This window comes from Myzus persicae, unplaced genomic scaffold (genome assembly GCF_001856785.1).
Source record: "Myzus persicae strain clone G006 unplaced genomic scaffold, MPER_G0061.0, whole genome shotgun sequence".
NCBI lineage: Eukaryota > Metazoa > Arthropoda > Insecta > Hemiptera > Aphididae > Myzus > Myzus persicae.
This window is the reverse complement of record NW_019104357.1, coordinates 39,302-54,643: the sequence shown is the minus strand read 5'-3', so window position 1 is coordinate 54,643 and position 15,342 is coordinate 39,302. Positions and strand designations below refer to the sequence as shown.

General features: G+C 32.5%; 2 protein-coding genes across 2 annotated transcripts; one reads left to right on the top strand and one right to left on the bottom strand.

Moving 5' to 3' along the window:
- The first annotated feature begins 60 nt into the window (after positions 1-60).
- Positions 61-1,242, top strand: LOC111041474. Its single transcript, XM_022325751.1, has 4 exons — positions 61-269; positions 443-609; positions 678-797; positions 893-1,242. Exons 1-4 carry the CDS (start codon positions 163-165, stop codon positions 1,174-1,176), a joined length of 678 nt encoding a protein of 225 aa, XP_022181443.1. The 5' UTR covers positions 61-162; the 3' UTR covers positions 1,177-1,242.
- A 5-nt stretch (positions 1,243-1,247) lies between these two features.
- LOC111041475 lies at positions 1,248-2,399 on the bottom strand. Its single transcript, XM_022325752.1, has one exon. The coding sequence runs from the start codon at positions 2,319-2,321 to the stop codon at positions 1,800-1,802; it is 522 nt and encodes a 173-aa protein (XP_022181444.1). The 5' UTR covers positions 2,322-2,399; the 3' UTR covers positions 1,248-1,799.
- Between the last annotated feature and the right edge of the window lie 12,943 nt (positions 2,400-15,342).

Below are 15,342 nucleotides of genomic sequence, written 5' to 3'. Positions count from 1 at the left end.
TTTTGCACAAAGTCGGGGGGCCAACTTCATGTACGTTGTTACTTTATTTGAATTTGAATTTTCTGTTGCAGATAGCACAATTTGTTTTTTATTCTGAATTCTGAAATTGTGTTTAACATTTTTAGCTTTTTAATTGTAAATAATTGTAATTGTTTTACTATAATGTATTCGGGTGGCCATTCATGTTGTTTGGCGAATTGCAGCAGTATTTTCTTTGGGAAAAAACAAATTGAAACGAGGTTTCATAGATTTCCAAAGGATCAAGAAAGGTAAGAAATACCAAAAATGTACCAACCCATTTCTTGTAACTTAATTGTATTTAGTCATTATATAGTGTATGTGTTAATGAGCAATTTCTATCAAATTCATTGATGTTTATTTTCTATCATGCATCACAAATAATTGTTTTAGTACCCACTACTAATAGTTTTAATTATTATAGATGTGCTGTCTGGATTGAAAAGTGTAAGCCAATTAATTTACCAACTATTGACCCTGATATTCTGAATAGGAACCACAGATTGTGTTCACTTCATTTTGAAAATATAATGTATGTAAATGTTGAAAAAACCAGATTATTGAGTACAGCAATACCAACATTATTTAAAAGTAAGTCAATTAAATAAGGGGTAAATAAATCTTTATTTGTATTGTAAAACAATATTTTGTTCTTTTAGATGATTGTGTCGTTACAGAAGAAACATCAGATCATGTTGATATTCCATCTGAATCTTTGGATGATGACATCCAAATTGAAAATGTTATAATTGACAATTCGCCTAGATGTTCAACTCCTGGTATGTTGATTATAAATAAATTTTATTGTTAGATATGATAACTTTTAGTTCATTTATTAACTTATTATTTTAATCCACTATAATTTTATTTTTAGTGTCATCTACTCTTAACACTACATCAGTTTCGGGTTGTACATCAGTAGATACGTGTTCCATAAGTATTCAAACTCCGAACTCATTAACTGCCAAAACTCCAAGGAAACGAGTACTTCAAGAACGACTTTCCAATGCTTTGTGTTCAATTAAGGAACTAGAACAACAACTAGAACAACTAGAGCAGACTACAACTGTTGAACATTGTATGAAAATGTGTGAACAATATTTATCGCCATCAGTCTACCTTCTAGTTAAGAATAATATTATAAACAAAGATAGGTAAAAAAGTGGACAAAAAAAAGAAAAAATAGAAAACTATCTATTTTGAAACATTTGTAAATAATTATTAGATATTGTAAGAGATTATTACAAGATATTGTATTTTTAGAATTATGTATTAAAAAAAAATGAAATTAACATTGTGAACCTACGACATACACATTTTGTAATTAATGATTTATCATGAAAAAAATAAATTACATTGATGTGACTATTAACAGTTAATGTGTTATACTACTTAAAAGTTAAAGTTCAACTTTTTTTTAGTTAAACTTAAAAGCTAAAGTTCAACCTTTTTTGTGCTAGTACTGCCATTTATCAGTGGCGTAAGACGATCTAGATATTATCTGATAATATTTACAAATAAATTTCATGAGAATTTTTTATTTTAATATTTTGTATTGAAATTATTAGTTTGGCACGATTATAGGATATTGCTTATGTACTAAGGTAGTACTCAGTCTAAAAACTTTAAAATAACAAACAACTTTTAAGTTTTTAATTTATAGGTATGTATAATATTAATTATTATAGAATATAGATATTAGATTATGATTTACAAAATTTAGACAGTTTCTTTTTTTTCGCATTTTCTTTAAGCTGTTCCTGGTTTGTTTGCCTAGTCCATTAACGCATTCTCATATTTATATAATATTTTATAATGTATGGTAAAATAAAATCTTTATGTTCCGCACATGGAAATGTGAACGTTTCACACTTGGTTATCAATGCTTCTACTGTGTCTTCAAAAACACTTGTTTTACTTAAATTGTTCATCAACTCATCTTCAACAACACTCAATAATTTATACAAATATTTACTTGGATGTTTCAGCCATCCCCTAGATTTAATATTTGTCAAATCAGCCTCGGAGGTGAAACATTCAATACTTGTGACACTAGATTTACATTTTGGACAAGAACTTCTTTTGATTATTTGGGGAGTTAAATAACTAGCTATACAATACTTTAAGCAGTCCACAATTGGAGCCAATGAATAATTGTGTTCAATTATATCAGTAAATTCCCATTCACCTTCATTAATAAGACCATTTAATTTGGTTTTTAGTTTGTCTATTGCTGTTATAGCTTCATTATTTTCATAACAATTCTTTATAACAGAAATTGTTATTAAATTTGTTTGTTGCATATTATCAACAGTAAAATTTCCATATTTAGGAGGTTTTAATATAGCATAAACTGAAAGCAGTTTATACACTTGTAAAAAAGTCGGTGTAGATGGATGGTCATTTGTACCTAAAGCCATTCTCACCGTACCAAAAAAAGGCTAAAAAAATGTTTAATTTATAATATTCAACAAAAATGTATGCCTATGTATATTTTGTTACATTACCTCTAGTGAATCTTGGTTAACTTTTCCTGTGAGAAGGTAGTTCAAATTATACTTATCTATTAAATAATCGGACAAGTTTATAGACGATGTAAGTGTAACTCTCAGTCCTTCTGTACTCTTGGTTAAAAAATCTTGAGATTCATTTTTCCCAGCTTCTAAATTTACATTGAATAAATAATTAAACACTTACACAAACACAGAATACAATTTGGATACATCTAAACTGTAAATTAAATTGTAGGTACAAACATAAATCTTGTCACATCTAGAAAGTATTAAGGTGCCTTTACATTTATTATGTCTTAGATAGAATTTAAAGGCACCTTTAGTAGTTCTTGTTACAGTAATTTTCAGTTCTATATATAGGTACTGACTAGAGAAAATTGATATAATACATATACAATTAACACAAATAATAGTTAGTCTTGTTAGTTGTTATGAGACATTCAACAGGTTGAATATACCCATATACCCCTTCAGTAAAACTGACAAAAGCAATCATTATATACAGTTGTGTAGCTGGAGTTCAATCAAGGGGAGGGCTAATTTATTACCTTTATAGGCTATAACTGTGATCAAAGCATCATCAATAAAAAAAATTGAGGGGTGTCATCCATCCCATCCCCAGCTAGATCAAATAGTTTAATAGCTTAACTTTTATAAATATTGTGCAAATTATTTCATGCATCATGCATACAAACCATGTTATAATGGAATTTTACAAACAGATTATGTGACATAAGTTAGTATTTTAATTGTATTATTATATTACATAATGTATGTAATTTCCTTGTGAATAATAATATTACATTTACATTTTACAATATAATACATTAATTAAAAATAAACAAAAAAATATAAACAATTTAAGTATAACAAACTTGATAATTTTTTAATCCAGGTTTAATACCTTGTACAGGAAATTTTGCGTTTAATGCATCAAATAAGTCATTAAAGATCAAACAAAAATCTATTGTTGTATCACAATTACTCAAACCTTCTGTATTGTGTTTTTTTTAAATTTTAAACCATCTGCGACAGATTTACTAAAAACCTGTAAAGGAAAAGAAAATATAACGTTTTATAAGTTATATTACCTAATGACCTATAGGCTATAAGTACCTGTGTTGCAAGACGTACACGCATCTTTAAACATGTATTTAATAATTTTACATGATTTTCAGTCAACTTTGGACATACTTTTAATTGGCTGTTACAATTCTTCTTATCTTGGGCGTGTAATATTTCAAAATATTCCCACTTCTCTGGATTTTCATTTAGATTTATCTGCTAGTAATGTATGGATATTGAATTGTATTATTATTGCCAAAAAAAAAACTGAATATTACCCAAAGTTGTCATTATATAGCCGGTTCCTGAGTCCTGACACATTTAATTAAATGGGGACTATCAGAAAATGCGAAAATTTTTCTACTACTGTCAGCGAAATGTTCAATATGAGTTTTTGAACTACCTAATTTTCCACTTATACCAAACTCAGACCATACTCGTCGGTTAGTTTGAGCTCCATCTGAAACGAACCCATGGACCCGAGCACCTGCTTTCTCAAGAAGCATCACAGCTTTAATAATTAATTTTGTCAGTGTTTGTCCATTAACTGGTCCTTTGGATGCAAACACTCCGATAGGTTGTGTATAATTATCAGCTATGGGTTGGAACATACAAACTAACCCATGTGTGGCTTTAGAATTTATGTCTATTGCTTTTGGTAAGTTCATTTCATCATCTTCTCCAAAATCTATTAAGCTTGTATAAGTGAGAGATGCAGAATTTACTGCAACACTTTCTCTAAGCCAGTTTTCGCCAAATATCAAAACACCATGCTTTTGAAGATCTGTTTTAGTATCTAAATGTTTTTTTAAAATATCAAAAAATTGTTTGTCAAATCCACATGTATTATTTATCATTGACAAATACTCTCTGATTCTTCTGACTGAAGGTAGTGGTAATAATTTATTATTTTGCATAAAAGAATAACCAGCTGGTGATCTAATATGTAAAAGCATACATAGCATTATCCAGTCTTCTGTATATCGATTACCTTTTGAACTTTTTCTTTTGGAGGTAGCTATTATTTCCTTTATTACCAATTGATAATTTTTTATGCTAAATTTTTTAATATAGTTGATTCATCTAAATTACTACATTTTGTTTGACAGATATTTATCTGACTTTTTAATTTTTTAAATTGTTTTCCAGCACGACGATTCAATTCTATTATATTTTTATTACACTGACGAAGTAACTTAAGCTTTTCAAGTTAACTTGGAGTACAAAGTAAACAAACACGGTATTCAACAGGTGTATTTTTCATACGCAATTTTTTTCTTTGGCATCTAATCAATGCTATCTTACAAAATTTACATTGTCTAATTATTTTATTATCATTTAATCTATTAATAGCTAATTCTTTATTAACTATTTTCAACATCCAATTTGTCGAAAATGTCCATTACTATCAATACATAGAGTATTTGTTTTATATTTCAATGCTTCTGTTGGTATATTAACTCCTTCGCACATTATAGCACTATCCAACTTACAAATCACGTCTTCTAGTTCTTGTATAATGTGTACCTAATTTTAATTTAATTTAAGATGACTTATCTGAATTGTATCATTCATATATGAACATTTTATTGTTGCATTTTCATCTATGCTTGCAGATTGCTCAAAGTATGGCTTTAAATCAATTTCTTTTAATAAAATTTTACTATATATAACACTTTTATTATTTCCAGGAATGATTCTGCACCATTTTGAAGGAAACTGCACAGAGTCCATATTTAAATATATATTTGTTCAAAAATATTTTTTATAGAATTGGTTATTTTACTATGGTCAAGTATTTTCTCTCTTATTAAATTTGTATGAACTGGAATACTACACATTTAAGTTCTATTATTTTCATATTATTTCTAAGAAAAAAGCAAAATTATGAGTGACAGAATATGTGAGTGAAAAACGAAAATATAATATAAAAATATAAAATTAATGTTAATATTTACCATTCCAGAAACATTATATGTGGAGATAGGTAAAATAGACAGAGCTAATTCATCAGAATTATCATTGGAATTCTCATGACTAATTATCAGTTTTGTACAACACTGTTTGATTTCGAAGGCAGTTGATTTGTATGTATATTGCCTTCATCGACAATTGCATCAACAGTATCAGGAATATTATTACTTAAACCTATATTCAACTATAGGATATGCATCTGCTTTTAAAAGTACCTTATTATAAAAATATATGTTAAAAAAAGAATAACGTAAATAATATAATGTAAACGTATTATATAAGACATAGTACATACATCACTATACAGTGGATATCTTAATATTATATTGATTCTATGCTTGCGTAGTAATGAACACGAAAATATAAATATATGCTGTATTAACAATGAACACGAACCATGGCACGTTTTAAAGTAATAAACAATATTGTGTGTACTGAAACGTTTGTGCACGATGAGCAATATAGAAAATGAATAGCCATTAGCCAGAGATGGACAAGATTTGGCGAATGTTGTACATACTGATAGTGCGGTTCTATTCGGTGATATTTATTTCATCAATGTATATACTTCCCTGGACAAATGTCGATGGCAGTACCGCACCACAGAATAGAACAATAAATATTTCCATATGGTGTAATTTCGAATGTGTACAATTATTTATTTTTAAATTACCTACAACCAAATAAGAAAATCGCTACATGAGAAATCGATGAGTGATTATCCAATGTAAAAATATCAACTTCTCTTTTGATAAAAGTAGACAATCTTATTTGGAATCTCGTATTAAATTTTCTAATCTTAGATATCAAATGAAAATATGTATGAATTTCCAACTCAAAATATTTGCAAATTTTAGTTATTACTAATTTTTACGAGTTTTGTCAAAAGTCTGAATTTAAACTCTCATAACAAAAAAATTGTGGATTCACTCACAACTTTTTTTAATTTCCACTAACAAAAACTTACGAGGAACTTTGCATTACATTTTCAAGTTTTTTTACAAAGGGAAATTATCGACAAAGTTTAAAATTAACTAATAATAGTCAACAATTTCATATGCCCATAAATAGTTTAACAAGAGTCAAAATATTTTGAAAATTGTATGTGATGTATAGAAAATTCTAATATAGAAATATTAAAAAAAATGTCATGTACCCAAGGTCATTTGTTTTAGAGTTAAGTACACCAAAAACAAAAATCGATTTTTTTCAAAACCCGTTTTTCCTTAATTTTTTATTTGTTTTCCTGTCGCTTTTGAAAATTATTGGAAAATTGTCACATTCGACTCACCAAAGTACCAACTAAATTCACTTTGCTACCAGAAAAATTGCTGTTGAAGACAATTGAAGCATTTTTACTGTCCCAAAACGTGATGGCGACCTAATAAAAAAAATAAAAAACACATCATTGAAAAGTCAATACATTCATCGCTCCGCTCGGAATTTAAAACGTACAACGATATTTTAAAATAGATAACTATAAGACATATTTATGGTACCTTAAAAAATCTCCTCCAACTTCCAAAAAAAAATAAACAAAATACTACTCACTCGATAAAATATCAATGGATAAATACAGTTTTTACAGTAAAATAACCCGTTGTATAGTTATAAGTTGTAAGTTTATATAAAATATTATGACAGTAAAAAAAAACCTCATGTTTAGTAGCTGCATGTAAACAAATTACTATTCAACCAGTATAAAGGTGTAAGAATTTTACAATCGTAATTTTAAATATACGTAATGTGTTTGGAAATACATTTTCCACGTATTATATTTTCAATTTTAAACAATATTTCGTTTTGTTGTCATGGATATTTAATGTATATTTATCCGTTCGATTTGTATTTTGTATTAGTTTATACTTCATCGAAACATTTCTTTTGTTACCTACCTATTAAATTTCTGTCGCGTATAATAATATATTATATTCAATTTCTGAATTCAAATCATGGACAATTCTGCCCAAGAAAACGACGTTACTACGCCAGGACGTTTGGATAGTCTGGCTGTGGAGAGTTTGCAGCATTGCAGCGATTTGCCGTAAAGTGGTTTGAATAATTCGTCGGAAAACATCGAATAATGGGCGGCGGACGAAATATCGTGCACCGCAGAAAACTCCGAACACGGGGTGAACGACGTAGCATGGACGTCAGCTGATCATGAGTACACGGACTACAACCGACCGAGACCGAAAATGGTGTGCCCCATCAGTGAGCTTCGTGACCAACAACCGAACACGGCTACATTGACTTCGGAGAATTTCAAGGTGTTGGACGAGCTGACTGAAGAGTTGCTGGTGGCCCCCGTTCGGAGGTCATTAAATGTACCACCTCCCTCTGCGAGTCCGTAAAAACGAACAGTCATCGCCAACTTCACGCGATGGTGGCATTACACGTGCGTATTCGCCGATTGAGATATTGACGCCAGTTGTCAAAAGTGCGGCCACTCAACAGATCGATACTCAGGCTCAAATGAAATTGTTAGATGTACTGATGGTCGATCGTTGTTTAGTCCAAGCCGTGGACTTTGAGAGCGTGGCCGGAAGTGACGGTGACGGGCTGGAACTTGAAGAGTTGGATGCGGTGAAGTCTGCAGCAGCAACACCAACAGAACAACCGCGGCAAAGTCGTCGTAGGTCGTTCATGTCAGCACTGAGGAGGAGACTCCTTAAGGTTGGCAGGATTATGAAATGTTGCTTCTGTTGTTGTCCCAACAATATTTAGTGTGGTACACTGGTATCACAATGTGGTGGGACGCCATTAGACGTCTGAGAGATAATGACCGTTGCCGCATTGATCAAGGAAGCTTTATGGGCACCGTCAAACCACAATAATTCGTTTACGTCTGAAGATGTTTACAGCAGCACGTGTATCGTAATTCGTAGTCGACACTCGACAACGACAACGTGCCAGACTCTGGCTGCTCGGTGACCGCCCGGCAGCAGTAGGGACAACTATCCGCGGGCAACGAAGATGACGGTACGGCGGTTAATAGAGGTACTGTCGCGGGCAACAATCCCGCACCGACTACCGATGATGACGACTTATTACGGCGACAGCGGAGACTTTTGGCGCGGGGTGAGGTGGTAGAGATGTGTGTTGGCCATTAGTATCACGGAAGTCAGCGTCGGCGTCCCTAGGAAACGATGACGACAAAGACGCGGCTGAAGCGACAACGCCAGTTCGAAAATTAGCGAGATCCGAGGTCAGCGGTGAGTTGCACCGCGGCCCGCTGGGCGTTGACGGCTGACGATGGGCTTTTCGCCCAATCCCACGTGGACAGGGACGCTTGTTCATCGTGCAGGTCACCGCCGATTCCGCGGTCGCCAAATCTCGATGAGCTCGCTCCGTTTCCGCCGGGCCCCCGCTGTCCGTTGTCTGAGTTGTCACCATAGACCATCAGAGCATACAACTTCGCGCACCAGCCGCTGCCGTTTGTCGTCTTCGACCATCGCTCCCGTGGCCGTCTAGGTCTGGCCTCTCCACTGGCCACTGGGCAAGGTCGTCACGCGTCCGAGCAAACTCGCCCGTCCGCAGGACCGGTGGTGGAAACGTTGTGGAGATGACCAGTAGCCAAACGTACACATTTGCACCCAATCGAACGTTTAATCGCCGCTACTGACTTCAACGAGTTCGACAGATTCAAGTTCATATTCAATATTTACAACTTTATTTGTGGCAGCTTGTTTCAGGTGAAAAGTATATTATTATATACATTAAATTAAATAGTGTCCATTGACGTGAATAGGACAGAATTTAAAAATAATTTGTTAAATTATGAGAGTGAAATAAGTAATAACTATAGATAGGTATAAAGTATATTTTTTTTGAGTTCTCACAAAATTTATTTAAATGCCTATCTTTTGATAATTTTTTTTAGGAATACTATACATTTTTTAAATACCTAATTGTTTTAAATTACAAAATCTGATCACATCATGCTATGAGTTAATACATATTACTAATTCATAAAAGAATATTTGATATATTTATTAGAAGTTGTTTTCTATTTTTTTATTTTTTTATTTTTCAAGTGCACATACACAATCTATACATTTTGCACAATAAGCTTATATGATATGAATGAATTGCTTGAATAAGAAGCCATTCATTAGTGGCACTTGACGTGATGTCAAGGGTAATTATAAGGAGGGATATTTAATTTAAATGGTCACTACACCATTTCCTTTTGAGTTTAGAGTTGTAATCCACATACGTCCATATTGGTTTTAGGAGAGTTTTGTATACTAGTAGTTAAGTAATTTAATTTTTAAGCTAGTAAATTTATTTTTTGTTAAAAGTGTTTTTAGCGATCTTGATCGAGCGTTAGTTTATATTGGCGTTTATTATTCTTTTAAGATGGTGTCAAACGGATTACTATTGTTTAGTTTTGATCACATAAATTCCACCATTTATGAGTCCAAACAATTTATGTCAGTACTGGTTTATCGGTTTATTATATTATTGATTATTAGGTACCTAAAAGTAATGGAAGGTATTTTCCTTCGAATTATAAACATTATATTTTTATTTATTTATTATTTTTATTGCACTTCAGCGACTTTAGCCTTTAGCTGTTGTAGGGGTTATGAACTGTAGTAGAGGTAAGTTTGGTACGGTAGGTTGTTTTTTACGATTGTTACGGTTGTTACGGTAGCTGGTAGCAAACACGTGTATGTGTGGCAAGGTTTTTAACTACTATGAACCCGGGTGGTGGTCACCAATTTTCGTCATCGCTTTTGTTGACTTCATTGTCGCTTTCGGCCTGCTGTAGTATTTTCCACGACTTTAATTGTGAGACGTGCGCTGTAGTCGCATACACCTCTCGACCGTCGGTGCCCAATTCTGCTACGCTATTCGAATAATCACTGACCGGGGCACCTGTTGCACAAGGAGAACTTTGAAGGGTTCTGTCGGCAACGAGGGATTAGTTATACCCTCAACTCAACTCGGCACACGCAGGCAAATGGGCAGGTTGAGAGGGCGAACCGAACCATACTTCCACTGCTCAGTATGATGTCTGACGACCAACAGCATTATGGGACGTTCGTTTGCCCGAATTGTAGCGACATCTCAATTCGGCCGTGAGCTAGGCCAGTAGCAATAGTCTCCGTTCGAGGTGCTGCACGGGTACAACCCTCCGGAACCACGGTAGCGTTACGTTCGACCATAGTCACACCCGCGACGATTGGACCGACCCTAGCGCGCTACAGGATCAGGCACGACCAGCCATCGAGCAAGGTCAGTCCCGCATGAAAAAGTGGTACGACCAGCGTCACCATCCGGGTGTGAGGTACGACGTCGGTGAGGTTGTGGTGATGCTGCGGCAACCACGGCACGACCAGAACACCAAGTTGCAGGCGAAATACTGCGAACGAACTCTATAGGTCATCAAAGTGCTACCAAGTGACACTTCACACTTATAGAGTAGCAGAGTTGGGCACCGACGGTCGAGAGGTGTATGCGACTACAGCGCACGTCTCACAATTAATGTCGTGGAAAATACTAAAGCAGGCCGAAAGTGGTGTAGTTTCGTGGTGGGCGGGCCGGGGACATGGAGCTTTAATATACTATTTGTTAAACGAGGACGGCGGCACACTGTGGTAATAAAATCGTTTTAAGTATATATTAACGTAAAAATATGAAATATTATATATAATTACAAAATACTGAACTGATTAAACCAAATATTATCGTAAGTAATCTTACCCGTAGAAGTAGCTCAGGGCACTGACGCAGACTTCTACCATGGCCGCCTTTTTGGTTGATCCTACAAAAAATAAATTAATAGCAATAATAATTGATTTTTGTAGAAACTATTTTTAATAGAAATATTAATTAATGCAACCAATAAAATTAATCGATATGTGTTCCAAATATTATTAAGTTTATGCTACGTGAATTGTAATTATATTTTTTATCTTACCTATAGTCATGTTTTAGATTCTGAACGGAGTTAAACAACGTATTATACTTAAAATGATGTGTGCCTTGTATTATGTCAAAATATATTGTAATTATGTAATTTATTTTACTATTAGTCTTTAGAACAATTGTACTTTGTAAACAGTAAACAGCAGGTTAAATTAATTTTTGCCAAAAAAATTACATTTGTAAATGTCATGGTGTGTATAAAATATAACAATATAATTTAAAATTTGTATACATAGGTACTCTTAAATTAAAAAAAAACTAAAAACGAACGTTATTCTTGGCGTTACTAAATATATTCATCATAGTACGAACTTCAAATTTTTGTAATTGTGTTTATATATTTTTTACATTATTTGATTACGCAGTATAAACTATTTATGAGAACCGTTGTTTTAAATTTTTATCCTTAGCTATAAATTGAACATTGTATAATCTTTTAACTACAAAATGATATGTTAATTTCGAATTTAATAAATTTTGGCAAAAATTGAACTTTGAATACTTATAAAAAAAATCGTGCTTATATGGATCTTGAATATTTTTTTTTATATTAACTTTTATTAAAAATGTCAGTACCTATACCTATAGTGTTGTAATACAAAAATATTACCTCGTCCAACAAATAATATATCTTTCATAGTCATGGACACCTCGATGACTGGTGGAGGGTTTGATCGTACCAGAGTGTGGTACCGGATTCCCGGTACCAACTGATTGAAGAGAAGCACCGGGTGGTATTCCGAAGGATTCTTCGGGAAATTTTTCATTGCCTATATTATCGTAAGTAATCTTACCCGTAGAAGTATCTTATGGCACTGACGCAGACTTTTACCATGGCCGCCTTTTTGTTTGATCCTATAAAAAATAAATTAATATTGAGTTGTCCACTTAACATTTTGAGGATGGATTAATATTATAATGTCAAGCTCCACTAAGAAAAGATTTTTCAAAATTTTGATTTTAAAGGGTTGAAATCTGCAAAAATAAATTGTTTACGTACAAATCGTAAATCAATATACCTATTTTACAGCATCTGTTTTGTCTTTTTATTACATGCGATTCCATTCAAAACTTTGCGCTCATTCAAATCCACTAATTAAAAATCTATCCACTGCCTCACTCATTCCTAGAAGTTTAAAAAGAAAATGGCCAAGAGACCTGCTCAATATGCTTAAAAAAAAAACAAAATTAAATTTCTGGTCAGGTGGCACTGCCTTCCTATTATGTTATTATGCCAACATTTGGCATATTTAAATTGACTATTAATATTTTATTATTTATTTCTTTGTTTATACAAATGCCTGACTATTAAATAATTTAATTATGTATGTCAACACACTTACTCTTACTCATTACCTTTGTATCGTATTATAGATTGTAAATATATTTTGAAATTAAGAAAAAAAATATTTATATTGTGTATTTATGACAGATATACGGCAATATTCCCGTTTTTTCGGACTACGGATAATATTTTACACGTCTTAAATTCAACACTGGCAATGAGGGTAATGGGAAATTGTCGATTAGAAGAGGGATACTTATATTATTTTATTAAATCAAAGTTTAATAATACAACAACTATCAGTCAATTGTCAATTTAGCTTAGAATACACAATAGGTATATAATTTGTTCAAGTTACAATCGTAACCGTTCCCCTTATTATAAATGTCTGACAGTTCGACCATTCTCCTCAGCGTGGACATAGGCCTAAAGTTTAAACTTGGGGAAACCACGATAAAAAAAACGCGCCACGTACAATACCTCATGCAACATTTCATTTAATGTGCTAAGGTGGTGAGGAAACTTGTGCAATAAATTATAGTAATATTTGTAATATAATATTAATATTACATAATGTACAAAATATAAACTAAATTAATGTATTATATATATATATATATATTCTGATTTCTGATACACTGATATTTTTATCTTGACATTTTTTGAAGGCATCACACACACAGCTAGTACACGGGAGTGACTCCAACCACGATATACATACGCTTACGTTTAAAAGGTCATATCGATCATTTAAAACGAATAAAATTCATAAAAAAAAATGATTATTGGTTTGTTTCAAATATTGAGATCTTATACATTCCATATAGTATTTGAGTGCCCAATAAATGTCTGTAATAATATTGTTATTTAAGATCAACTATGATAATTTTTATATATTATGATGCGCCTGAATACGGGTAAAAGTACGCAGCACACTAATTGTATATTTGCATATCTTCAGAGCCAGATTTTTTCTGCATATCATTCTACACACGTAACTGTAAACGGATATTGGGTCGTCCATAAAAAAAAGACATCGACACTGTGACGGGCTTGGAAAAGTGAAAATTATAAATAATTAATGATAATAAAAGAATGTCGCAAAACCTTGATTAAACTGCCAGTTTAGTAGGTACTTGCCTAACCAATTTAATTTTTGATATACCAACCTGCAGATTGGACTTCATTTTGTTGTCCGCAAACAGAAGCATTGATCCGAGTTGATCATTTTTTGGGAATCCCGATGCAGTCAGACATTTATGGACTTCCCAAAAATGGTTTGACCATTCACCATTGTGTATGTATTTTTATAACGTCAAACTACGCAATAATGTTCAACAAATTTAATACATGAATAAATGTAATACCGTTCATAAATAATTCAACAAATGTATTGCAACAACAAATGTAGACTTAATCACAAACAAAAACTAGCAGGTATATCATAATTCAATACGAGAAATGTAAAAAGTGCAAAACAGTTGTTATGATAGATGGGTACGCCCATGCATATTTATTATATATAATGCAACAATGACCTGAAAACTCTAAAAAATAAACTTAAGAAATGATCAAAAAATGTACTTCGATGAGCGAATAAAATGTAATTTTAAAATCTATGATTTTTAATGACTATATTTTTAGTCCTTCTGCGGTGACGATTTTTTTCATAATGTGTCACTATGTGCTGGATAAAGTTTTTCCAACTATATTTCTATATTTTATACTAAATTAACACTGAAAAGTAAATAGTACTACATATTAAAAGTATGTATAATAAGTAACACGTAATATATGAGTACAGTGAACTTCAATATTTCATATGGACAACTACGTAACATTACAAATATTTGAAAATTATTTTTAAAAAAGTGTCTAAGCAATAGGACATTTTGGCAGATAACCGAGCTTTAAAATACGTTTTGACTGGTTTACTGGTTAAAACATTTATTTAAAAATAATCTGAAACATTTATGCCAAAACAGCTTCACGGCTTCACGGCTTCGCCAAAATAGTTTCACGCCAAAACGACCGCGCCAAAATGTCCCATTCCCGCCAACAGGTGAGCGGTGAACTGGAGGTGGAGTCATCATAGGTGGCGGTTGCAGTGTCAGTGACGGCGGCGGACCAATGAGAAACGGCGATTTGCTATGTAACCTTCCATGGGTAGGCGGAGGGAGGATGTAAACATTTCTTAATTAAAATAACAATCCAAAAGAAGTACCCATATTGATAAAAAAAACAGTTTTTAATTTAATATTAGGCATTTGTAAGCTAAACTTTTTAAGACAAAAATAAATTGTATTTATTTTAAATTAGTAATTTCTATAAATTCCATTCCATTATGTTCCTACAGAGGTTATTTCTTCTGTAAATACTATAATTATTTAAACTACCTTTTCTTCCTTAGATGAGTGAATTATTTGAAGAAGGTATGTTACAGAAGTAATGGATCGAGTGGTGTGACTCAAATGTCTAGACATTAACAGTATGGTCAACTGGTGGAAATGTGGAATGGCTATAAACACTCAAACAATAACATCTTCTTCC